The 26571-nt window shown below is 39.3% G+C and overlaps 1 protein-coding gene across 1 annotated transcript in view; it reads right to left on the bottom strand.

Annotated features, from left to right (window-relative positions):
• Window positions 1-4678: 4678 nt before the first annotated feature.
• Window positions 4679-26571, bottom strand: part of AUTS2 (AUTS2, activator of transcription and developmental regulator) — a 577537-nt gene continuing 555644 nt past the window's right edge. The window contains exons 13-21 of the mRNA XM_026861870.1: window positions 24421-24516; window positions 23056-23127; window positions 21279-21308; window positions 19626-19697; window positions 15665-15806; window positions 15056-15133; window positions 13585-13668; window positions 12448-12670; window positions 4679-7564 (exon numbers count right to left, since the gene is read on the bottom strand). Of these exons, the coding sequence (XP_026717671.1) occupies window positions 6325-7564; window positions 12448-12670; window positions 13585-13668; window positions 15056-15133; window positions 15665-15806; window positions 19626-19697; window positions 21279-21308; window positions 23056-23127; window positions 24421-24516 (2037 nt within the window). The 3' untranslated portion in view covers window positions 4679-6324. The remainder of the gene's footprint in view (window positions 7565-12447; window positions 12671-13584; window positions 13669-15055; window positions 15134-15664; window positions 15807-19625; window positions 19698-21278; window positions 21309-23055; window positions 23128-24420; window positions 24517-26571) is intronic.

Raw genomic sequence — 26571 nt, 5'->3', positions numbered from 1 at the left:
ACAGCCTTTTCTAGCAGGCTAAAATAAATCCAGCTCTACTTGGCCATTTGAGTACTAACTGAGACAAAACTTTCCTTTTGGAGGGCAAGTAGCTCGTGGTTGTTTTACAGCTGGGTTTTTTATTTAATCAAATGAGCTCCATGTTTGCCTTAAGTACACTGATGCCCTTCAAAAATAGGAACAACTGAAAATCCCAGGAAGTTCATACTTGTATTCCACATGTCTTTAAAAGGAAAAAAAACCCAACAACAAATTATTTCCAAGCTTTTGATGCTAATGCAATCTCTGCTGCATCAAAAAAACCCTCATCACTGTTTCAACAGAAACTAGTTAAGACTTTGAAGATGCAAAGCAGAAGATGCATTTCATCAATATACAGTAATATTGTATATAGGTAAAGTCTTTATTTAATCAATTGATCAAGTTCTTGAATAATTATTTTATTGTCTTGAAACAAAGATGATTGTACTGGGGGTGGATGGCTAGGTTCCTAGGGCTGAATGCAAGTTTTTCAGTAGAGAAACATACAAATCCAACCAATAAAAATACTATGCTCTGAGTGAGTTTCAATAATGAGCAATAGTGACGATTAAACAAGCCACACCAGGTGGCAAAATACAGCAAATCTGCTTTCAATAACCAGAAAGACCACAGGCCTTATCAACTTGGGTCAGTACTTGAGGTACTTGAATTATCAATAAATAAGTAAATGTATTATTCAATAGAAAAAATTTAGCAAATCTAGACTTCAGAAAGTTGTTAACATGGGTTAGGGTTAAAAGTATTTCCTATAGACAATCAGCAACCCAGAAATTCCTCATTTATTACCACCACTGACTCTGCAATTTACCTGATTCAGGGTTTTTTTTGTTCTCGTGGTGAGAAAGGCAGTAACCTAGTTCCCCTGGGTGACTCCTGGGATGACTCAGGCAGTAGGTGGCTGGTATTACGCTGGTGGCAGTGTTCCCAGCTGCACTTTTCCCATTTATAAAATGGAGATAATGGTATAGTGAAGTCTGTATTATCAGGCCAGCAGAGGGAACATCAAATGCAATCCACAGGAAAGGCCTCAGCAGAAAGCAGCAAAAAGGATGTGAGACTGTAGGATGCCATCATGATTTCATACTCTGCTCCTTGCTGCATAGACCTTCATCCCTGTGACATTGCACCTGACATTGTGTGTGCATCTTGATGTATCTATACATGTGTTTCTATATGCAGACAAACAGTGCACAAATGAGGGGGATATTCTTTATGACCAGGAAATGTCTTTGTGCTAAAGTTTTTTTAGTTGCAAGATACCTGTGGGGAAAAAAAAAAAAAAAAGTTTGTTACCCCCAACCACACAGCTGGCAGAAAGGGGTCATGCTGGAAACTGTCTGCCAACTCCACAATAAGCACTCGGAGGCATTGCCAGCTGTGAACCTCCACCCTGCCCATGGCCACAAGCAGTCTAAGCCCCTCCAGATGGAGACAGGACGCAGGGAGAACAGTCTGCCCTCACCTGCAGCTTTGTTTCTTCGTGGTTAGCAAAAATCTGGAATCTTTTATAGTGCTTACCATGGCTAACTCGCTGAGGCCTTCAGTTTTCACTTTGGTCTCTAGTACTACCAAATATATATATATATTATTATAGCAGCACTGAGAAATGCTCACTTACCCCAGCCAGGGCAGCAAACACAGTGCAATAATGTAGTAAGACAGTGTTCCCAAAGAGCTTCCCATAAGGAATGGCTAAGATTGGTACTTTACAGTGCAAAGGAAGGAAGGAAGGAAGATCTGATGAGACTGTAAAATCAACAAGGGAGGAGGTAGTCCCCACCACTCATTCTCATGTATTTCTCTGAACCAGCTAAGTTAGAGGCTAGTTTCCATCTGGAGTTAGGGAAGAGTCACTTTCAAAAGGCAATTCAGACCGTTTATCTTGGGCTCCTGCTCCAAATCGCCTTCTGAAGCTATGGATGAGCTATGCCTCCAAGATGGCAGTTGGAGTCCAAAGAAGGAAGTTTGAGACTTAACTGTGGGAGTAACAGAACCCTGTATAATTTGTCTTTCGTCACTGAACCACAGCTCACCTTTCTTGCCAGAAACAAAAGCAGCAAGCCAAGTAGCAACTCTGTAAATGGAATATAACCCATGATCTGTTACCTTGTTCCCGTGCCCCTGGCTTTCAGCAGGTCACCTGCACGTGTGAAGCAGTAGTTAGTTCAAATTATCAAGACTCATGCTAAATACTTACTTAACAAGGCACAGCCACAGCAACTGAAAACACTTTCAGAAAAACTCTCCCCCACCTCCATTTGCCTACCTTCCAGTCCAGCAACCACTACAAATTTTCACGAGCTCATACAGGCAAAGGAACAAAAGTATACAGTGTCTATGGAAAAATTTGTCTGCAGTGTTTATTGCTGCCTATAATAGATTTAGCTATTATAAGACATGAAATATGACTGGCAAAAAGGCGAGAGAGTATCAGTAAAGTATGATGATGAGCAGAAAATCAGGTAGAGCTAGGTATGTAGTAAGGAAAAACAAAGAAGACCGTATAGAAAGTTAAAAAAGAAGGGGCATTGTATCAGGGAACAAATGTTATGGCTGATTTCAGAGAATCTCTTCTTATACACTGCTTTAGTTGGCATCTCAGCTGGTGATAGGAAGCTGATAAGTAGAAAACTAGTTGGAGCACAGGAAGGTGTGAGTTTTAAAGCATAATCCAAAGGTCCTGGATGTCGTAAGCATAGTAGCTCAGGTTTTCTATGATCCATATCTCTCACACACTACAGAATAATACCCTTATTACAGGAGGTATTTGGCATGGTCTTTAAATTAACTTCATTTCCTAAATACTAGTGATTAAAAAATAGATTTAAGACAAGTTTTGATTAGAAAACCCTGCTAAAAAGATTAAATTGTCTATACCTGAAAGCTAACATCCCTATAGCAAACTTCTGAAAAGCAGTGAATGCATCTGAAAGTTTAAAAGCATTAAAAATCTTATTTCATCTCTTACTATACCTTTCAGGCATATCCCTCTGAGAATCACCACTCTTACAGAAAAAAACCTGTCACCCAGATTTTCAAAGGTGTATAGCCACTTGTATTGAATTCAAAGGGAGTGAAATGCCTCAATACTTTCTGGGACTCTGGGAGTGAGGGTTCATTGGCTTGACTGGGAATTAAAGACCATCAGCAGGAGTATGCTCAGCACCTGGGAGGACAAGGATCATAGTCTGTACAATCAGGTACCATATTTCTTCCCCCTGAAGACACTGACAAAGCTGTTAGGACTCCTATTACAGCGCTCTGAGATGAGCCTGAAAGATGATGCTCTCAGTAGTCCCTCTCTCACGGGGCCCCTCACACTCTACCTGTGCAAGCTTGCTCCAATGGTTTTCAGGCTTCTACAGCCATAACTGGATTCCTTCAGAAACTTGGAAGTTTTTAATCATGTGCATCCAGAAGACCAAGATGTGGGCTCCTCACAGAAAAAGGTTCTTCTTCCACATTATGCTACTATTGTACATCCTGCACAGCTTGCACAAAATTGGATTTTTTAAAAAAGACATAGGGTTATTCTCTAAGTTACATGGTTGAAATTCAGGGAAATTTCACTCTCATCAGGTTTACATGGGAGAAATAGTAGAATACAGACAGAAGTGCTACAGGGCTGAAGAAACAACAAAACTTGGCTATATGGCTGCATATTTAATTGCTTATATCAAAACTGGCAATTACTGAGGGAGAAGAAAGATCTATCTTGCTCAAGAAAGCACATTTCGGTGTCACAAGTTACCTCTGCCAAAGTAACTTGAATAAAGGTTTTGAAGTGTTTGCAACACGCTTATAACCCCCCCCCCCCAAAAAAAAAAAAAAACCCAAACAAACCACCAAAACCTGGACTAAAAAACACCCTCCCGGAAATTGTTATCATGAGGACCTAATTTTTTGTTTTTTTCAAAAGAGACCACCACAAAAGCTGTACTATGAAGATCTGTACTAAACAATTTGCAGGAAATTGAACGTATTTATGTACAAATTGTTCATAGAAACTGAGAGCCGTATCTTTAACTGATGAAAACTGGCAAAATACCATTGGCTGTATGGAACTGCACAAATTCACAGAAGGGCTTGCATACAGCCACATACTTAAGTATGGGACTATCCTGAAAGACCAACTGGTCAGTTAACTAAAATCTGAGGTAAGTAGGGTGTTACTATATTTTAAAGAATTTAGTCAAGCCAAGAATCTGGTGTCCTTTTTGTCCTTTTTTTCCTGATTACTATAATCATTTTAGTAAGATGGCTTATAAAAGTTTGCCATTTCCTTTACATTTTTGATAGCTATTTCTTCTGAACAAAACCCCACTCTTGGGAAAAAGCATTTCTTCCCCATAGCAATGATGGGGTACTCCACACAAAGAAGCACCTAGCAGTTTAGTTCACATTTTTTAATAACATGGCACAATTTACATTACACAAGTCTTCGCTGATGAGGAAACATGCTGAAGATTGAGAGCCGCTTCACTTTTCTTTTCACATAGGATCTAGAAAGGACTTTATTACATACAGGATAAACAGCAAAAAGGTTCGTATATAACAATCTCTTTACAATACTGAAAGCTACCACTACGGTTCCAGTGTACATATTCCTCAGGGTTGGGGTTTTTTTGTACTTTTCCTTTTGTTCTTAAAAAAAAAAAACCACTGCACAACATCTGGAGTTCACAAAATCTGAAGCTCACAACTAAACCTTCAGTTGACTACTAAAATAGATCTCTGATCATTAGAAACAACTGTCTGTAGTTAACTTTTTTCTTTCTTTTTTTTTTTTTTTTTTGCCAAAACAGGATAACAACTTCAGATAGCACTTTAATACACTAGAAGACCAATGGAACTAATTTTATTTCATACATATATTTTACAGTCCAGTAGACAAGATATTGAATTCTCTCTGATAAAGTCATATTCTCTCCAAATATTTAGACAAGAAACTTAACGCATTATAAAAAAGTGTGTTATGAAAAGACAGATTTCAGAAGATTGATGCATATTTTTAAAAAGGACCATGTTCTTCATGTTATTTCATGTCTTCTATGATTAGGGAACAACAAGGCTGACCTGTTAACTATTCACAGACTTTATTACCAACTGATATACAATAAATTGCATTATGAAATCTGCATCGGAGTTCATTAATTAAACTACTCATCCACAGTGAAAACATATCCATCATTTAGAAAAGTATTAGCTTTCTCGTAGGATTTGTTTCAATGTAGCTAAAAATCACTTAACAAAAAAAGAAGTGTGTACAGATAAAAATGACACACTGGCAATAAAAACAGACATGAATGGCTATAAGCAGATGTTCTTCCAAAAATAAATCTGACATGTTAAGTGACAAAAGTTCTGGAAAATATCCAGTATTTGATTATTACTCTGTTTAACCCAGATTAATGTGACTGAAAACCGATCTGTCATGACTACAGTATCAGTGATTACAGACTGCTAACCCTGACGCATTCTAAGGAATACATGAGCTACAGTAACATCAGCATCTTGATGCAGGGGTTCAGACAGAAAACTACATTTCTAACGGGCTGTTTCTTCAAAACAAGCAAGAGAAATAGGTTTCTATTATAGATGAGCTTGTTCAGGGAAAATATGACTTTAATTATGTTGTGTGTTGAAAAGGCTCCTTTGAGTTATAAAGGCTTTTGTGAAAAGCCTTAAAATTCATTGCATAGTTGAAGGGGTTTAGCTGTCTATAACAATATATGTAACACAGCATAAGCAGACTGTGTTGATCAATATTAAGTTTGCAAATAGCACAGTTTAAGAAGTATTAATGTATTATGTTACTTAATTTTATCTATTTACATTTGTACAAAGTAAAGCTTTCATCTTACCCTTTTTGCATATATGAACCATTAACCCATGAAGCAATCTTTTTACATAAATATCTACAATTGTCTTCACTTCTGGTCTGAAAGAGTTTTGTATGGTTGACATTGGTGGTGCTTTGTTTCTAGTCAAATCGTTGAGATTAATGTCTTATTCTTCAGTTCAAATTTTGAAATTTTAAAACTAGAAATAAAACAGAGTAGGAGACACGAGGAACATATGGACTTGGCTAAAAGATCTGGAAAATTTCAACATATAATATACAAAAAAAAAATTTCAAAATCTTTGCACTCAGGTCTATACATATTGTACAGTGGGTCACATCCCCAGTCTGTATCAATGACCTGTAAGAAGGTCTTTATATTATGTTCATTTACAATGTTCTGTCCCTCTTTCTCTGGTTTTTATTTAGTCTCACTCTGCTTATCGAGCTTCGATGTCCTTGAGGGTGTGAGAAGGAGGCCTCTCTCTCATCTCTGTTGACAGAGGAGTAGTCCTTCTGGGAGACCCAGGCCGAGGTCCCAGTGTAGAAATAAGTGGTGGAGGGGCACTGAGAGCTGCTGTGGGGGGAGTTTTATTGAGGATGCCATTTTGGTGTCCTGTCGGGGGACTGACTCTGGGGTAGTGCATGCTAGGAAGTCCTGGTGTGATTAGGCTTGGGTGAGGCAGGTGCCCATCCAAGGCGGCAGGGTGAACTGAGTGCAGGCGTGCATGTTCATAGTCCTCTCTGAGCATGTGCAACCGCTCCCGATCATCCAAGTGGTTGCCCCTCTCATGCTCACGTCGAGGGTCAACAGAGAGAGGGTGGTGGTGATGGTGGTGGTGATTGTAGTCGTGAGGTTCCCGATCCCTGAATGACCTGTCTGCTTCATATAATCTTGGTGTAGAAAGACGATGAAGGGGGTCATTTCTTAGCAAAAAGTCTCTGCCCAGGGGGTCTCTCCGATGAATATCTAGCTCTCTGTATGGATCTCTTAAGGGATCTCTCATTGGATCCCAGTGGAAAGAAGGATAAGGGAAACGTTCTCCACCAGGAATTGGGCTAATTCCCATAAAAGGGGTCATCATGCGAGTCCTATCCAGACCACTGATGCTGTTCATGTGATGTATACCAGTTACACCTACAGTCATGGGCATAGACACTAAAGGACTTGGATGGACGTTAGATGTAGATATAGGTGGTGGCTGATCAGATGACCTATGAGTCTGAGGTCCCTCAGGTTGAACATCATGGTCTTCCTTTCGCTCCTCCTTCACTTTGACTTCATTGCTTTTCTTCGGATTATCATACGCCGGCTCGTTCTTCCTCTCGGCCTCACGGTTTGAAGTACTATTAGGCCTGGTGCTCTCCACAACGGGGGGCCTAGCATAGGGTGAAGGAACCCTGGGCATTTGCTTAGACTCTTCCACCACTCGGCTTTCATGGCTCAGGCCTTCTTTCTCCGAAATGTAGTTGTCCTTCACCTTGTGCTCTTCAACATTAATTTCCTTCCGAGATTCGGAGTGATCCCTCTCTCGTTCTTTGGGTTTCTCTTTTTCTCGAACCTCGGGATTCAGATGGCTCCTGATCTGCTCACTTGAGCTGCGATTATGTCCGAGGGAGTTTACTGGATGGATAGGTGCTGGCGAAGGATGGCTGGAGTGTCTTTTCTCAATGCTCTCCCTAGAAGAAAGAGAAGTGTAAAAATGAAGGCATGAGAAACTCTGCAAATAAAACAAAGCATCTAGGCTGCCTGACTTTATAGTCACTGCTTTGCAGAAAGCTAGTAACATGCACCATTTAATGCACTGTTTCTTTTGCACATTCGATACACCAGAAGAACATTCCATCTCTAAACTAGGCCTATTCTATGGTCTCAGCTGAGAAGAAGAAGGTCCCTGAAGCTGCTTTGTGAATGATCTGATTGAGATTTCAAACACTGAAGTCCATTGAAGGCTCCCAAGGGAATATAGCTCTAGTACATGTATTTCTAAGACAATGGCCTTAATTGCAAAGAAGGGAGGGAAAAATAAAAACATACTAATTTCATTCAAAAAGTGAGACAATAAAATCCAAATTACATGGTTAATAGCATTTTACCTGCTGCTTCTATTAAAATACATTTGGGAACATAGACGACATTTTGTTCAACTGACTTTTAAAAACATTTCTAGACCTATGTATGTTCCTAATTTATTATCTCTATTCTCTTCAATCTTCTAGCTTTTCAATTTGCTTCTCACAATTCAATTTACTCTTAAAACTGAAAACAAAAACCTCTCAAGACACCAGTACTGAAGGTTACAATCCACCTCTCTGAACAAGTAGGCACTTCTCTAAGTGTGTAGTGACACTCAGTGTGTTTTAATAGAGGCAGCCATCACGTATAAATTATATATTGGCTTCCTCAGCAGAGATCAGTCTGCCCTATACGTGCATCATTCAGGCTAGCTCTGAAAACATCATCTTTCTGGAGTCAGTTGCTCTTCAGATTACCGACTCTTTCCCATTTTTAGGGCAGAGTAAGCAGGAAGGGACAGGGTGAATACATCTCCCTGCCAATGCTAGAAGTCTCAGAATAGTGTATTTGTTCCATCTTTCAAACCTATTTATGTTGTACAAAAGATTAAAGATTTATTGTCTGGAAGTGGACAAAAAACTAAATATGTGACAGGATTCTGTACCAATTATTTTCTGGAAGCAGTGTTGACAAGAAGTTGTTATGGGCAACACTAAATGAAAAAGCTTTGCTATTTAAAATGAATCAAATTCATAAGGTAAATCTAATTCCTCCGTTCCAATGATTTTAACCTCTCACTAATTTCAGTTGATCTCTGAGTTGGAGTCTCTCTGTAAAGACAGCTCCACATATTCAGTGTTGGACACATCCTGTTTGCTGAGCAGGGAAATTCTGTTCCATGCAGGGAACACTGATGGACAATGTGCTGTTAAAGGCCATAGTGAGGGATGAGCAGTGAGGCTCTCTGAAGTTCCAACCAGCTCCAGTTTACATGGTTTCTCTTTGGGTGCTGCAGTCTCTGCCTAGCAATGTGTAACCTGAACATGCTCGGATGAGGACAGCAGATTCAAACTCACTCTGTACTAGATAAGCAATATTGGCTGGGTGAAGGGCAACTGGGAGAGCGACTCTGAAGTGGACACTTGCTCCTTCACCTCTACAGTTTCTTCTACCTACTTTTTTGCTGAGCTGAACTGTGTGTGATTTCTACCTCTTGGTACTTTTGGGTGGTGAAACTGCAGCAAAAATATCTTTGAAAAGTAAATTCTCATTACTATAATCTCACCAGATGTATCATTTGCTGTGTCTAGACTGAATTGTTGAAACTGTTGTTTTATGGGCTGTGTCTGAGAGACCTCCAAGAGTCCAGAATATGACTGTTAGAAAACATGTGTAAGATGGAGCATTTGATACCAGAACTGCCTATTCTGCACTGACTACCAATTATCTCCTTGGTATCAGGTTCTACTTTGATTGACTGTGCCCTAAACAGTCTGGAAATTGTGTCCTGGCAATAATTTCTCTCCTCTTGCTTTCCACCAAAAGTTGAGATATTTAACAGCTTCCAGATTTGGACACAGTGAGACCAAGTCAAGGCACTCCAATAATGGCTTCTCAGCAATCAAGACTCAATTCTTTTATATTGCTGGGAAAGCACTGGCTTGGGGACTCTGCAACACACAGTCTCTTATTTAGTCTGCTCATGAGACTAGCTCAGAGGGCACCCTTAAAACTCTTTTTTATTCACTAGGAGAGCTCATTGAGTCCTGTTGCTGATATTTAATCAATGTTCTATGTAATTGATGTATTTTAAATTATGCATAAAATTTAGAGAAAATAACGGGAATTTTCTGTAACTAAAAATATGTGCAACCAAAATAACATATTCCTTTGCCAATTTCATCCTATTCAATTACAGCAATGGTATTATCTCAAGAGGCTATTGATTATACAGCTCACTTAAGTGAACTACATGTAGTTCAGTGGTCAGAGAGGGAACAATTTTTTATCCTCAGATTTGTCAAGGGCTCCTTAGGTTAATAATATGGGAACAGCTCTAAGCCTCTGTCTCCACGAAGAAGAAACTTAACATCATGTTCTCAAATGAACTTATGACTAAGTAAGTTATGTTTTGAGGCTGTGTACTACAGTGAAAGATACTGAGTATCTTATGCTAAGTACTTTGCCTCGTTTATGTCTATAAAAAAGATCAGTAGATTCTTGGGTGGGTTTTTTTTAATGTTTTAGGATAACATACACTTAAACATCATCATTAGAATGCAATTACTCAGTGACATCTTTTAAACAAAATACCACTGAGAAGGAACAAATCCTATTGTTCACAATAGCTATTTTTACTGATTTCTCCTTAATGCTGGACTGGAATAAGAGACTCCTTGAACCAAAAAAACCTCCACAACTGCAACTGACATTCCAGGAGAAAGGGGACTGTAACAGGACACTGCAGTGTAACTCCCCAGCCAGCTCTGCACTTAGGCAGGGTTCACAGACTGTAGTTTCACATCATCTAAGCTATCTTGAGGGATTTACCTTATCTCAGTCTAGCTGGGAGGGGGCTGCACTACACCGGCCATACAGTTTATCCAAGAGCGACCAGTGATTCATGGCACCCCACTCTAACACTGATCTTAGATGCTTTTGAGATGAGATCATCCCTCCAGGTGCGATTCCCAGTTCTTCCTGTTTGGGCAAATTAGCTTAGAATAGGGAACAGAGATTGGGACCTCAACTACAAAGCAGGGCTACGTCCTCACCCCGCTGGGTGCCACTGAAGACGAACGAACAGGTGTAAGGGGCTCACAAACTACTCCAGACATTATCTACACAGGGAGCACGTCTCCAGGAAGGGATTCTCAGCATCTTCTCATACAGGCAACAGTGTGAGCATGCTGCAAAGCAGAACTCTTCAAAACCACACAGATGGATGCACAGCAACACTAGATTGGTGAAAACGTGATTGTACTAAACCGGTAGCCGTAATTGTGCAGAAGTATGAAGTATGAATGACGCTTACTTTTAAGCTCTCAAAATATTGAAAATAAATATGTTCTGAGCTATGATATGGAGTTCAGGCAATGCCAAAGCAGCTTGCAAGGAATGTATTTCGGAAAGGGATTTTCTTCAGCAGGAACACTTCATAAGAAAACAACAAAACAGCAACTGAAATAATCACATAATTCTAAAGACTACCCGTATCATTAGTAACTAAAACACTTTGCCATTCAAGCCAGTAAAGTTACTCACATGCTTAAGCATTTTGCAGGACAGAATCCCCAATTTGTAACAGCAATTTATTTTTAAGCATTAACACCAGACATGAAAATAATGAAGCTATGCTACCAAACAGAAAATATTCCAAATGGAAAATGTAGGTGAAAAGATCTGTAGTTTGACTTACTCTTCACATTTTACAACAACATAGAAAAGCTCTTAAATGTATTTTTAGAATATCTAATGTGTTAGCATAACTTCTTTTAGAAAAGGCTACTAATGCGTATAATTGGGTTAGTGACAGAGAAGTCAGAAAAGCACATCTCCTAAATATTCTTTTATGCTAAAAAGTTAGAAACAAATAGCCATTATGTAGTAAAGTAATGTGCAAACTTAACAGGAAAGCCATTAAGCCACAACTGAAAAAGCTGAAATCAGCCTCTCTACATTTTTCAAGGAAGGCATGACACTTGCTGAATGGCAAATTCTTATAATTTGGTACTTAAATGTTAAGAGGAATTGTTACTGAGTTAACTGTATAATGGGAACAGTCCTGACAAAAAAAATATGACCAGGTTTTACTTTCCATTAACCCTTCCCAGCCTGGACATGTTAGCGTGCAAGTCCATGTAAAACACCGAATAAAAACTGTGCTTGAAGGTGTGTAACAGCAGTGCATGTGTGTGTGGCTTTTTTTTTTGTGGGAAATTAAGGTTCGTTTAATGAACTGCATGCACTGAAACGTACTGTGGTATTGGGACATGACATACCTTGTGCATTTTACACTGTTAGAATTTTACAACTTTATCAGTGGTCCCTCTGGTCGGTCCCTTTTTGTAAAGGGAGGTTGCGTTATTTGTTTTGCAGACAAGGTCTGATTTACAAAGTTATTTAGGTATTCAAAGGTGCAGATATGCGTCTGATGGACTTTATAATCCTTTTTTTTTTTTTTTATCCTGTCAGGCACCTATCTCCACACTAAGTCTTCAAAAGACCTATGGCAGTGTGACCCACAAGGTAACAGAGTGTGTGGGTCTGATTCTATTCTCACTTGGCACTGCCTGAACTCTGCTTCAGCAAAGCTCCTGATGAAGTGTGGTGCAAGTGAGAAGAGAAACAGATGTAGTAGGAAACACCCAAGTTAGAAACCTGCATCTTCTGTAGTGCCTCGTGTCACAGGCAGCAATGATGTCAGCTCCCCAGGTGTCCCTCTACTGAAGCTCTGGTTTAACAATGTGCCAGGCTGGGAAGGGTTAAAAGCGGAACAGAGCCCCAAGCTTTGAACTAGACAATTCTTGGAAGTGTTCTTTCGTACCTTTCTTTGTCATCTTTACTAACAGATGAGTCTCGTTTATCTACATCTCTATCTCTGTCATGAGCTGCAGCAGATGAACTGCGCTCCAGCTCTCCTGGCTTCAGCCAGGGCGGAGGGGTCGGGAACGAAGGAGGAGTTCGGTGCAGTCGGTTCCAGGGCTCGTGAGGGTTGCTAAAGCTCTGCATACTGGGGCCATCCTTGTGGCCGAACATTGAGTTGGGTGCTGAAATGGTGAAGTGGAAAACAAAAAGGTTTAAGAAAAAGGTATGCTCTAGTGAAGGTACTTACCAAAAAAACTTTTACAGCACTCAGAGTTAAAATGAATACATATTATTGGGAGCTGGAAAAGGAAAGGAAATTAACAGAGATTCATTAGAGGGTCTCATTCCTAAAAATGGGCAGGCATCTGACAGCTGTTTTAATTGGAAAGGGAAATGCTGTGGATAAAATTGACAAGGGATGGCATAGTAAGATAAAAGTGACAATGATCCTTATTTCAAATATTTTGGAGACATCAGAAAATGACCATTATATGGACTATAAATAATGGAACTTGTTGCATTTGATCCTGAACCAAAGCAAAATAGTGTGCGACCAAAATCATGCCAGATTTGAAGTATGAAGAGTGATTTTTAAAAGGATGATCTTTTGTGACTGGCCAAATCTAGAGAAATGTTCATGATCCTGGACAAATAAATGTAGGTTACTGATTTTTATCAGGCACATGTCCTGGATTACTGGTGAGAAAGGAAAACGAAAAATGTTCCCATCCACAGCTAGGGGTGCTGCACACATTAACTATTTTTGAGCATGCAAGAAAACCATGAGAAAATTCACAAACTCCTTAGACTCACAGGTTCTACAGTCTTGTTTTGTTTTGTTTTGTTTTTTAACCAAACAATGTAATGGTGACATTTAGCACTATGTTGAACCCAAACTACTAAGTAACTAATAGAAAATAATTTACCGATGACTAAAAAATGCTGATTTTTAGAAGAAAAAGGTTACTTTTCAAATTCCCATCTCTTAGTGCTACGTGGTCTATGCAATGGGTAAAAAAGACAGCAAACAGTCACCATCACTCAAAATCCTGGATTACACAGCAAACAAGAATTCATAAACAAAGAGGTTACTCACTAACTGTCGGGTTCCCGAGTCCCCCGAAGGCATTACTACCCACTGCAGTGAGACCGCTGAAGGAAGCCGGTCGATTGAAAGGCTCTGCAAACCAACAGAAACAGCTGAAGCTCACTGACATGTTGGTAATTATGATAAAGCATTGGCGTGTTATCCAACCGCATTATGTCTGCACGGAAGCTCAGTCTGTGCCCATCAGGAGTTGAACATCATCCTCCCACAACACAGCGGTGATTGTGAGGGAGTGAGACATAAAAACCCGTAGGTTTTTTCAGTGACAGTATGCATGGGATCATCTTACTAGAAAAACTTCCTCCTCAAAGAAAAACAAGATGTTAAAATATACATTGTATTGAGGCCTGCACTTCAGCATAAGTAACTACTTCATTTAAAACCTGCAAACATCTCCGTTTTTATGTCCTTTATTCCCTCCCAATTCAAATCAATTTCTCAGGAAATGTCTCTGGCTAGCAAGACTATTATTAACTCTGGCAAATGTGCTCCCAGTACTTTCAGGCCATGTCTCCTAAACCATAGCCAGGATATAAATAAAATGACTATTATACTGATATGTCATGCTGTCCTGAATGCTTTGTAATTCCCTTGATATTTATTGCTAATACTATACAAAAAACTAGTATGGACTGAAAAATATTGGAATAAGTAGTTAATGCATACAGGGTATAGGTAAGTCATATGAAGCAAATTCTCTTCTCACTTTTATTTTGGAGAAATCTTAACAATTTTCATGAAACTACTTATGACAAATAGCAGCACAGAGAAAAGGAAGACCAAGACCAGCATCTTCTACAGGCAGCTCAGTGCAGAATGACAAACCTACATTGTGGGACTGCTGTATCAATTTGGTGACCCTCCCAAATCCTTCCCTATGCGAAATAAAATGCCAGTTTAGAGTGTTGATCTCAGATGCTCCTGTAGGCAGCAGATCACCTTATTACAACATCAGTAAGTTAGAAAGGAAATAACGACATTTGGTAACTTGGGTGGTTCCATTTTTAAAGGTGTATTCACTAATTTTCACTAACACATTTGAGGCCAAATCACAAGATTTTAAGGATGTATTTCCCACTCCCTTAAATGAAAAGGAGACATCTAAGTAGGAGTTGGAAAAGAAACACCCCTATGAACCGAAGCCTTAATATTAAGTCATTTTTTTTGACTGGATATAAACATGACTACAGCAAAACCTAACTAGTCCTGTCACTCCACTCCTCTAATGTCCAGATTGTGTTCAGAAGTATTTCAAAACATGCTGTCAATGATACCATCATGTGTACTTAGAACTGCTCCTTGAGTAATGGCTACAATTAAATGACTAAAAAGAGTAATTTGTAAAGGTTAAATAGGCAGGATACTCAGTCTCCACGTGGGAAACCTTTAATAGTCTCAATGGTCAGCGTGTGTTACCTCTGAGTTGTATTCACCGTTAGTTAGCGCAGAGAGAACGTACCTAAGTGAGCAGCTGGGTTGAGAAAGTTGCTGTGGTGAGGTGGTGGGCCAAAAGGGGTGCCGGCTGGATGACCCCCACCTGCCAAAACAAAGCAAAAGAGGTGAATTACTAGCAAAAGCTCAGAAAGGGACTCACTGTGCTCTGGGCTTGACTATCATTTCTTAAATATCAGCTCACATGAGCAGAGATTGCTGTATACTGGATAGGGGCTCTCAGGTCAGGATCCTATGCAAAAATGCTGCTTTTCTAAAGAGAAATTCCCAGATACAAGTATAAGGGACACTGGGGAATGCTACAGCATGGGAAAAAAAAAAAAAGAGCATGTAAAATACAGATTATTTCCAACCTGTCATCTCCATGATGCACTGCATATCACTGTGTGAAGAAATGTTCCTCCATTTACTACCTGTATGGCATTTCAGCAGGTTGGGCTTTTTTAAAAGCATATAGAATAATTTAAAAATATTTATCAAATGGACTAATAGCCTGTGGCATGTCTTGCAGGGAGTTCATAAGCCAAAGCATATGGGAAATTTCCTTTCAACACGGCAAGGATTAGCATTTTAATGATCGTGCCACAAGGAGGAGATTTCACTTCTCAGTACTCACTGGCTGTGGAGAAGAGAGTCGAGGGCCGGGCCAGGTCATGGGGGTGGTGGATGGCTCCAAAAAGGCTGGGGCCTGGTGGCCTGCTCAGAAATTCAGGTTTCAGGCCAAAGTCCAGCTTGTGTGGATCAGACTGCATCTGTTTCTGAAATACAAAAACAGGATTTGGAAGAGACTGTCCTAAAACATAGCAGTAAAAGGCACTTTCAAAATGATGTAGATAGAGCAATGTATTCATACTAACTGACATTTTTTACAAGACTGTTATTTTTTGGGACTCTGAGCATAGGTGCACCACTCTTTTCCTGGGAGGCGGTTCCATGACAGAAAAACCTCAGGCTCCCAATGCATATTGCCCACAAATGTCAAGTTTTTTCCCATGTGCTCACATCCACCCTTCTGAAGCTAAGCTTTTCAGCACAGACCTGACTTAAAGAACAAACATAAAAATCTTTGAGGAGGCCCCAGATGCTTGCTCAGCTGTAGGAATAGGTCTGTCTTAAAATAATAAAAACAAAGCTGAAGGGAAGAGTTAGCCTGGATCTGATCCCAGGTGGGCAGGCATGTTAAAAGCTGGGTGAAAGCATCAGCTGTAAGAGGCAGAGCTGCCAGCTGACCCTCTTCCCAGCGCAGGAATCCCTTGCCAGACAGTTATGGCAGAGACAAGTCAATGGACACCAGAACCATTTGTTTTAAATGTGAAGCTGCAACCAAGAAACACTCCATGCGGTATATCTTTCAGTGCCTCTCAGGCTGCAACCAAGCCAGCTAGGGGCTAAAATGAATCAAATTACAGATGAAGCACATTTGAGTCTAAAGAATTGAAGTCCCATTTTGAATGCTTGCACTCCAAATTCAAAACACTGTATGTCGCTGTCTTTATTTATATGGTATTAGAATCAGCAGGCTTTTTAAAGGCAGATTTGCTGAGGTAGCTGTATTGTAAATGATAAGCGGATGAAGGGTGGGCTCTTCTTTGTGCCATGTACTCATTTTAGTGGTCCCTCCTACAACAGTTTTATAGAATGAGGAGGAAAACCAAATTCCCAATTACCTGCACTGCCAGAACTCCCTAAACACAGATTGCTGATTAATTGTGCAGGTCAGCTGAAAGGATTTACAAATGTGTAACACTGAACCAGTAGATCTTAACGGTAATTCTGGAACATGTTACGCTTTATAAATCAGTATTTAATACTGTGCCAGCTCAGAGTGCAGACTATTACAATGATATAAATATGCATATTAAAAAGTTATGACCAATTTAATGTGCATGCCTAGTAGCTGTTTTTCAAGTACTACTAACATGTCTATGTAGCTATAAGAACACAAAAAAAAGGCCAAAAAAAGGCTTTTTCAATGCTTAGAGATAATGGCGTGTAAGAATACTGAAATGGAAAAGATGGCCAAGTTAAGGTCATGGCTTCTAAGGAAGTAACACAATACTGCTTTAATAATTAAAAAAAGTTCAGAAATGCCTCAGCTGAAGCCTGTGTGCCAGATTTTTATGCTGTGAACTCTTTTTATTCTTCTTTTGAACAGCCAAGGTATAAAGCTCTGACAGGCATTACTCAGAGTAGCAAAAGCTGGCTGAAACTTTAATTGCAGCCATATGAACAGTGATGTTCTAAATAATGAAAAAATCCCCTGTCTGTAGAGGAATAGGAACATGATGCATGTGTTAGAAGATTTTTTTGAATGTTTTGATTTACCTTAAAATAGTACCAAAAAAACCTGATCAGATTTATTTTATCCCCAGTTGCTGCTCAGGAGAGCATCTCTCTTGATGATAATCCTTATAAACATGTTTGAAGCCCAGCAAATGTGTAACACCTTAACTCCGGGCCCACAACGTAAGTGCCTGCACTAATTTAATGGCTTTGTTAGACTGGTCCATAAGGCCTTTTCTAAAAGGGAGAGGGCCAATTATAGAGCAGAAGTTCGCTCTTGAATGCAGACCAGTAACGCACTGGTCAGCGTAAGGAGGAGTGTAAAACTGCTGTGTGCCCAGTGCTGGTATGCAATCCTGGCTTCCTCTGAGGAATTCCCGGGGTGTGCAGACAGGTTATATAGGTCTGAACTTTGTCTTGGTGCAGAGGTATAGGCAGGCAAACAGCATCCACAGCTGCATGTAATTTTTCCTGGGGTCAGGAAGGTTGTGTTTTAAAATTTCCTATCTTGCTTGCTTCTTCAGTGTCTGCTGTTGCCCTCTGCAAGCAATTACCATGGGCCAGATAGTTACCGATTCTTCCATGCTTTGCAAGCAGTCTGGTGGCACTGCATGCGAACTTGAAATCTCTGAGTAAATATGTTTTTTTCCCTGCTCTATGGCCAGACAGTGTCTCTACCCTGTGCAGGAGAAAAGGCACCTTCTCAACCTCAAGCTAGAAGGAGAAATCATTCTGTATGAGCCTTCAGCCAGAGATTTCACACTGTGTGATCGCATGCGGAGGTGAGGACTTCATTCCCATGTGGGAGTCTGACAGCCCACGGGGACATAAACCAACTCGCCTTACCGACTGTAGACCATAACTAATTTTTTGACTCAATTGAGACTGTGAAATACATTTCCCAATTATTCTGAAATTATCATCATGCCAGTCTCAAAAAGTCAAGGAACATCCTTTCCTGATTTTTAACATGCAAGATAGAAAAGTATTAGGTAAAAGAAATGACTACATGAAAATGGCTTTTATTATGAGTTATAAGTACACCAGTATGACCTCTCTCTGAATATCAAATCAAGGAAGATAGAAAGGACATAGATAGCATGGGAATAATAATTTCATTTCAAGAAAATACCTTTTCAATAAAATAAAAAAAAAAAGACATATAACTCTCTAGGTCTATAATCTTGTCTTTTTTGATAATGGGAAGATGAATGAAGATCACTAGCAGGGGAAACATAAGGAAGCAGAGAAGAGAGGTATGTCTACTGCAGCAAATTAACCTGTCAACCTTGTTTAAAAGGGTTATTTTTAAACTCTATTAGCTGCAGGTTTTAGTAGCTGTTCAACATCTTCATATTCTTATAGTGCTACCTTATACAATTCAATTGCATACACAGACTGCAAAGTGCTATGCACTCCTTGTTAATTTTATTTTTTTAACACAGCTATTGATTCCTGAAGTACAAGTATGAACAGTAAAGAATACCAACCTTTCCTGGCTCACTGAAAATCTTCAGGAGCAACACAGAATTTTTCACTGACAAGTACAGTGAAAATATTATAAAGGGAAAGAAATATTCCTCACAGAGTCGATGTGCAATGAAAATACAGTTAAAGAAAGAATGGAAATACTCTAACTACTAAATGAATAATTACTTGTTTTTCTCTGACATCTGTTTCAGGAGAGCCTAAACTGGCCATGGCTCTTACCCTTGCAGTCTCAAAGCATGCATAATGAACACAAGATTTCCACCCTTTACCTTCGGTGCAGTGAGACAGTGTCTGGATAACATTACTTCATCTGAGAGGCCGTTGCTGCCTGACCAGCCCAGACACGTAGAGGTGCCAACCTCCAGCTATGAGATGGGTTGTGAAAAATGACTGATGGGAGTCTGTGCAGCCACACCGGATAAAGCATCTTAGGGACAAGAGAAATCTTTCTGTGCCCAATTCTGTCCGTGAATGTTAATTTGGTATGTTTGTGTCCTCAGCTGCAAATAAAAGCAATGCCGTAGCTCACAGGCACACCCATTTAGCTCTTCCTAGCTACAAACTATGGTTGGATTTGGTGATCTTCAAGGTCGTTTCCAACCTAGATGACTCCGTGATTCTGTGAAACTTGTTATTGCCCAAGATCTGGTGTCCTTGCTCTGAGGCATCACAGACATTCCTTTGAGATTCTACCTTTAGGTTAGCCACGGCATAGCACTGCTAACAGCAAGAGGCAAACTCTTCCTCTCACAGGTTTGCACTGTGCAATACATTTGAAATTCAGCAGTGCCCAAAAGACTGACCTTGACTTTCTGTTGGTGATGGTATATCTGCCAGGCGATGTGAACATGCATAGCGCACCACTTTCCAGGTTTCTGGAAAAAATGAAAGGATACAACATGAATCAGTAACTTTCAAAAACCTGTGATTCTTTATTCTACTCCTAGCAACTCCTACCAACCCTTAGCCCAGTCTGGTTTGGTCTGGGGATTCCCCACACCAAGACAACTGAAAACAAAGAATTTGTCCCTTGCTAAGAAGTTTGTCTGGCTGTTCAGGAATGCTCCTTGTCACTCTCCTCTCCAAATAAACTCATGCTCAGGTTTTGGTTTTATGCATTCTTTTAATCTTGCCACTGGCTGAGAATGCAGCTTGTGTTGCTGCAGTCAATGAAACTGTCTTCCAGTTAGCAGCTGCTCAGCTGCTCGGCACAGCTGGATTGCTTCACAACTGTATGCTGAGCTCACTTCTGAATGTGGAGCTATTCTAAGACCAACCTTTCCACCAAAGGATGAAAATGAAAACACTTTAAAAGATCACTCTGGTTTTCAAAATGAATCTGATTCCCTCATATAATTGCTGTATAACTGTCTGTACCTCCAAAACTTTGGCTCATAAAGATACTGAAAAAATTGAAGGTCAGTTGATTCACTGTGTTTGGGAAGGCTCTTTACGTCCTTCCTGTCACCATGCTTTTAAGTCATGGGGAAGAACAGAGGGAGGAAAGAACCAGAATGCTATTTGGGTTTTCTTATTGATTTTGTACTCGTTTCTGGGATGTCTGGAAATCTTGTCTGAAAAAGACTCATTCAGGATATATGTTCTCCAATTTTGTTATTTAGGGGTCTGTAGTTAACTACACAACTAATGATTCCTGCAGATTTAAAAATAATCACAGGAATTCAAGAAGCTCCTCGGGCTACTGGTACCTTAAATGTTTTACAAACTATGGCATATGGTCTGGCCTTCTATTTCTAGGTGTCTATCAACCAACAATTAAAAACACACAAAAAAATAAAACTCGTCTCACACACACATACTCCCCTATACTCAAGTCTTTTGCTTATCCACAGCAGCTGGCTGTGCTAGTGATTCAGTAAGTTCACTTGGTTGGTTCAATCAAAATCTAGACCTACGTGAACATGTTGAAAAATTAACAAAAATACTCTTTTGGATCACTGAAAGACTTTTCATCCTTAAATCTAAAATAAATTTCTAAAATTATTTTGTGTTTCAAGTGGATTGTCTGTCTGTATTTGACAGTAAGATATGTGGGCAGGAAGTACCATACTAAATAACCAAATGTACAGTAAATAATAAAAAGTAAAATCCTTCAGTCTGCAGTGAAATGATGGGAGATCACTACCAGGGTAGGTCTCCAGGAGTTTGCTCAGGAAACCTTGTAAGCCACTGCAATAGGATAATTGATATTTAACCTCTACTATCCATGCCAGGGGGTTGCATGAGAAGAACAAAAAACTTCCAGACTTGAAACTGTGTATTTTCCTCGAGTGACCACAAGATGTACACAAAGAAAAGACTGACCATGCTGGTCAGCAAACACGGTGTAAAATACCCAAGATGAAACATGGCGTTGCTTTATAATTAGGCTGCTGCTTTAACCCGGTGGGAACTGAGATGAGCTTGACAAACTGTATCACAAGAAGATTTCTTACCCTCAACATAGGCCTGAACGGATCTGTCAACTGTGAAGAAGAAATGACAGCTTGGTTACATGCCTGTCACTCAAACAATTGCTCTAATTAACAGATTTGTATTGCTTCATTAAGAGATGAAATTAAAATGTTATAATTTTACTTTCAAATGAAGCCCTTTTGGATAATAATTAGTCCTTAGCCTCCGTATTTGAGTTGGTTTCCCTCCCCCCATGGCTGTTGTACCTAAGTGTTGACAAGCAACTAAACAAGCCTCACAGAGCACTCTGTCCTCTGGCATCATCATTAATTTGTTGATTTAATGCTACAAAAATGGATGGTTAACTACTCTGAAGAAAAACACAGATCTATCCTTTGGGCAAACTTCTGTTCTTATCTTTCAAAGCTGCTCGGCTAGCGAGAAGATTGGATCGTGGACAGGGTCCGTTTTTCACAGGCTTGAGCCCGCTAATTGGGCTGGAACAGGATGGAATGGTGTTTCAGACGTGCCCCTGCAAACCAGCGCCTCTGTCCGCTCAACAGCTATGGCATTAGGTCCTTGCCTCTTACACTCCAACAGCCATTACCAACTGACTGCTTGTCTGATGCGTCCTCTGTCACAAATGGGCTTTGCCTTAAATATTTTTCACTCTGCAACAAATGTCGCTAAACAGGGGCTGTATAAAATCCACAATTTTCTCATTATTATTTTTTGTGTGGCCTGTTTTTTTTTGGTAATTATTTTCTTATTCTCCTTTTTTGCTCATATTTCATCAATTAATGCTGGAAAATAAATTCAATTTATTGGGTATTTCTCATTTGTTTTGGAACTTCCTTTTTGAAATGCAATACTAAAGGAGATTTATAGGTGTAAGAGGTACATTGCAGACACAGTGATGGCATAATACATCATCTTGAAATAATCGAAACTACACTACAAGTTGAAAGGGAGCATAAAGCTAAATGACTTGAAGATGGGAGGCTCTAGTTATCTTTTTAATTAGATAAAATAAACAGAAATGGAAAAACATGGTTCCTTTTGGTATAAAGCTCAACTATAGCACCAATTCAGAGCAAACCAAACTACTGGAACTTGGCAAAACCCGAAGAAAACAGCTCTGCTGTACTTAAAAGTTTAGCCATACCACAATAGGGATTTTTAAGGAGAGCTCCCCATTGCTTTTGTCAGAGAGTTCTGCTACAAATACAACTGCATCATGTTCCTCATTGCAAACACTGTATATTAATTCAAACACGCAAACAACCCACGGGCATTTGCAAAGAACAGAAAAAAGCTGAGAGACAAAGTGCTAAGACAATAAATGCTGTTCACATATGCCAGAACTCAAAAATCCAGAGGCGCCAAGCAATCAGTGAAGTGCATCCGTATTTCACTGGTGCAATCAATGATACAGTAACCAAGGGAATAACTGTCCTTACCCACATTAAAAACAATTACAGAGTATAAACATAAATCTTGAAGAGGTTTGTACATTTCTACCCTGAATTGGACTTTTATGCTTTTACCCCTGGCTTGTGGGGATGCCTGCTGACAGCAAGGAAAGAGCTCTTCCGCTGCATAGCATCTATGTGCTTTTGCTAATGATGAACAGAAGTAAGGATCAGGATTTAAATTGTTCTCATAAAACTTCTCTAGTTCTCATTGACTTAAACAGTTCAGACTAAGCTTTAGTTTGAGGATGTTAATTTGAACATACTGAACAGGGTAGCTCTAGCGTTCAAGGTTTTCTGGAGGAATAGCTTTACGTGAAAAAAAAAAGTAACATTTTCTACAGACCCGTGGATCTTTCTGTAGAAGGGTATGTGGGACAGTTCCAGGTCTGGCTGCAACATCAATAGGATTGGAAGTCTAGAAATACCATAAGGAAAGACAGCGTTAATGAGTAACACAATGCAGAAAAGGAACAGAAAGTGAAAAATAATACTTCTTTATCATTAACATTGCCTACACAATGAAAAGAAACTTTTTAAGGAGGAAAGGATAACCATTATAATCCACTTACTAATATACGTACTGTCATCTCAATTTTCAAACTTTCGCTGTCTACCAACTTTCCATTACTTTAATCTAAAACATGAGTGACTGTTTACACTCAAAAATCCTTCCACTATCAAAAACCCGATTAGCAACATACTTATGATACGGCATCTAAAGTGGTACGTGGAGGACCAAGCTCGATGTGCTCTGCTGCTTATCAATAACACACTGGAACTGGCTAAAACTGCTAACCTGACTGTCGGCACACACAGCATCAGCAATCGCTTCAGTCACCGGACAAGGATCTGAATGCCATCCACAATGAACTGTTACCATACGGGTATCAGGAAAAGGCAACATCCAGTCGAAAAACATTAAAGCTTTTCCCACGATCTGAATGTAAATATTCAGCTAATATTACAAAATGCAGCTTTGTGGGAAAAAAAAACCCACAAAATTTACATCTAGACAGAGATTCTTCCTATGTTAAAATGAAGAAAAAAAGAAATCAGCTACAGTATAACTAACAATTAAGTAACAGAGTTGTTAACAGTCTGATTACCATATATACAAAGAATTCCACTAATGAACTGTAATTTACATATTCAGTCATTACAGTGGATGGGCCAATTTAAGAAAGAAGGTGTCTTCTCTGCAGAAATTTCAGTCCTGATTTCAGTCTTTAGTTGCAAAGACCATGGATTACAGACTGTGATTTGCTCCCACTTACAAATCAAGAGTGACTTCATGAAAACAAAAGAAAAAAAAAACCCCAACTCATCACATTTATCTACCCTACCTATTGCAAATGAGGGAAATAAATCAGTGTATTGCATTGTGGTGGAGCTGTGAGATAATTATGGAAATGAGTAAACAATAACGATCATGATTTCTTAAAATCTTGATTATTACATGACCTTACATTAATGAGTACTGAGAACTAATTATATTGCTTCTAAAGTTAACCATGCCATTATTTTTTTTTTTAATGTATGTAGATATATCTGAACCTAGTGAGAAAAAACTTCTCTTTGTAGTAAATTTGGAAAAAGCCAATTGTCCTCCATGGAATTAGGCTGCAATTCAGTTCTCAGTTGCTCCAGAATCTGAACCACATGCTAACCCTAAACCTCACCTGGCTCAAATCACCAGTGTATTTCTTACCTTGGGTTGAAATGCTCCTTGTAGTGAGCCAAAGGGGCCAGTTGGAGGAATCATAGGAGGAATACCTGATACAGCTGGAGGATAGGAGTGAAACAGCTGTAACAAAAAGACAGAACAACATAAATACAAGGGCATGTCAGAATGGAGACAGGTAGTTGAACAAAACAGAGAAAGCATTCCTGCATAATATTAGGGAAATGGTACATGGAGAAAACTGAGAAGCATTGAAGAAGTGATCTCATTGCAACAATGTTAGTTACAGCAGTCAATGAAATGTTCACAAATGTCATGATGTTTAGAGCTTAAAAGCAGTTCCAAAATCATAAAGCAGCAACCTGTCCCCTGGATTAGGCCATCATAGTGTAAGAAAGATTTGTTATTTCCCCCCCCTTCAATATTAAGTTTTAAAATGGATAGAAATTTTGAAATGGTTTCAGTTTGCAAACCATTTCAAGAGAAAAGAAAGAATACTGAGCCAAATAAGACTCAGAAAACTACTGCTTAAGTGGAAAAAAACCCCTTACAAGTACTAGGATATTGTATCATTAAAAGTCCATTAGTACATTGGGATTTTAATAGTATCTGTAGGAAATGAGGAAAATACGCACAATTCTTACTTCATTAGCCTGTCTGAGAGGATATCCTGCCACATCTAATATTAGGAGAAAGTTAATCTGATTTGTTAAAAATCATTATTTAAATCAAATGTTGAGATAGAATTCACCCCCCCCCCCCCAAAAAAAAAAATTAGGGTACTGTTTTCATAAAGACAGACTACTAAGCATAAAAAAGTGCACATCTCCACTGACCTCTCTGATCCCGATGTATCTGTTATAAGATAATTTAGTCGGAAAAAAAAAAAAAAAGCGCAGTTCTGTACTAATGCAGACAAACACAGGGGAAACAAGCAAGTAAACCATAACGTCCAAATCTTATCTTGTCTCTGTGGTCCGGCTGTGAATCTTTTACTCATGCTGTAACACGGTTAACTCGCTCAATTCCATGGAAAATGCTGAGATTACACACAAAATTGTTTTCTGGTAGGAGTTGCGGGTTCAAACCATAACACTCCAAGTATGTTCTCACTCTGAAACCTCAGGATCTAAGGGGGGATGGCTGCTAACTCCGCTGGTATTGCGACCCAAAACCCTAAAGGGGATATCTGACTGATACAAATTCACCTCTGAACACGGCTATCAAAAATCAATCTACTGTATGCTACTTTTAAGACCAAAATAAATGAGTTAATGGCCAATTGAACAGAAGCAGGACTGGGCAAAGTAAAAGACTGGACATGCGGAGTGGGCAAACACTGAGAAAATCACATCCCAGAGTAAATCAGTATCGCAAGGTTTTGATGAATTTGTTTATGCCAGGCACATGTATGAGCTTTTCTTAATCATTTCTCCTTCCACTAGCTTATCTTGCAAGGTCATTTATTCCTATTATATTTACTGAAAGCTGAGAAAATATTTCAGTATTTTAGAGGTATCAAAAGATTTTCTCGGTTTAAAAGCATGGTAACAAGTCTCCTTTCATAACACGTTTCTATTGTTGTTTTTAATTCTATTTAATTTGGACCTGCTCCATTCAGTGATGCAGAAAGCATTTTTAGATTAGTTGATAACTGAACTGTAGGCATTTGAGAAATCATTAAGAGACATATCCTCATTTACAATAAATTTTAATGAGTAAAATGTGTTTTAAATCCTCCAATGTCTTCTGCATTTAATTCTGTGTGTAATGGACTAATTCCAAATGATGGAAAGAGACGTAATACTTAATATTCTATTGGCTATGACTAATAATAAGGAATGCTTTCCTTAAGAGTTTTATAACAAGTGGTAAGTTAATTATACGTAACCTTTCCTCAAGGTCGGAGTCATTAATAAAATAAAGAATATTGTATCTCCAGGATCTCTTTGTATCAATTAAATTCCTCCAGCTTTCAAAATACATCTTTCATAGTCAGTGTTTCCTTTTTCTCCCTCTCATTTGAGCAACATTTTCCCCTTCCAGCTTTCTTCAGGGAACAATGCAGTACCCACAGCTTTCCTGGGGCCAGGTGCCATTTAACACTGAACTAGACCCAGTGTGAACTGTAGGTAAAAGTAATGCCTCACTGTGCTACAGTCAGCCCCCCCCCCCCCC

Source organism: Athene cunicularia (genome assembly GCF_003259725.1).
Source record: "Athene cunicularia isolate RWA chromosome 19 unlocalized genomic scaffold, athCun1 chr19_part1, whole genome shotgun sequence".
NCBI classification, from domain to species: Eukaryota; Metazoa; Chordata; class Aves; order Strigiformes; family Strigidae; genus Athene; species Athene cunicularia.
This window is presented reverse-complemented; position numbering and strand designations above follow the sequence as displayed.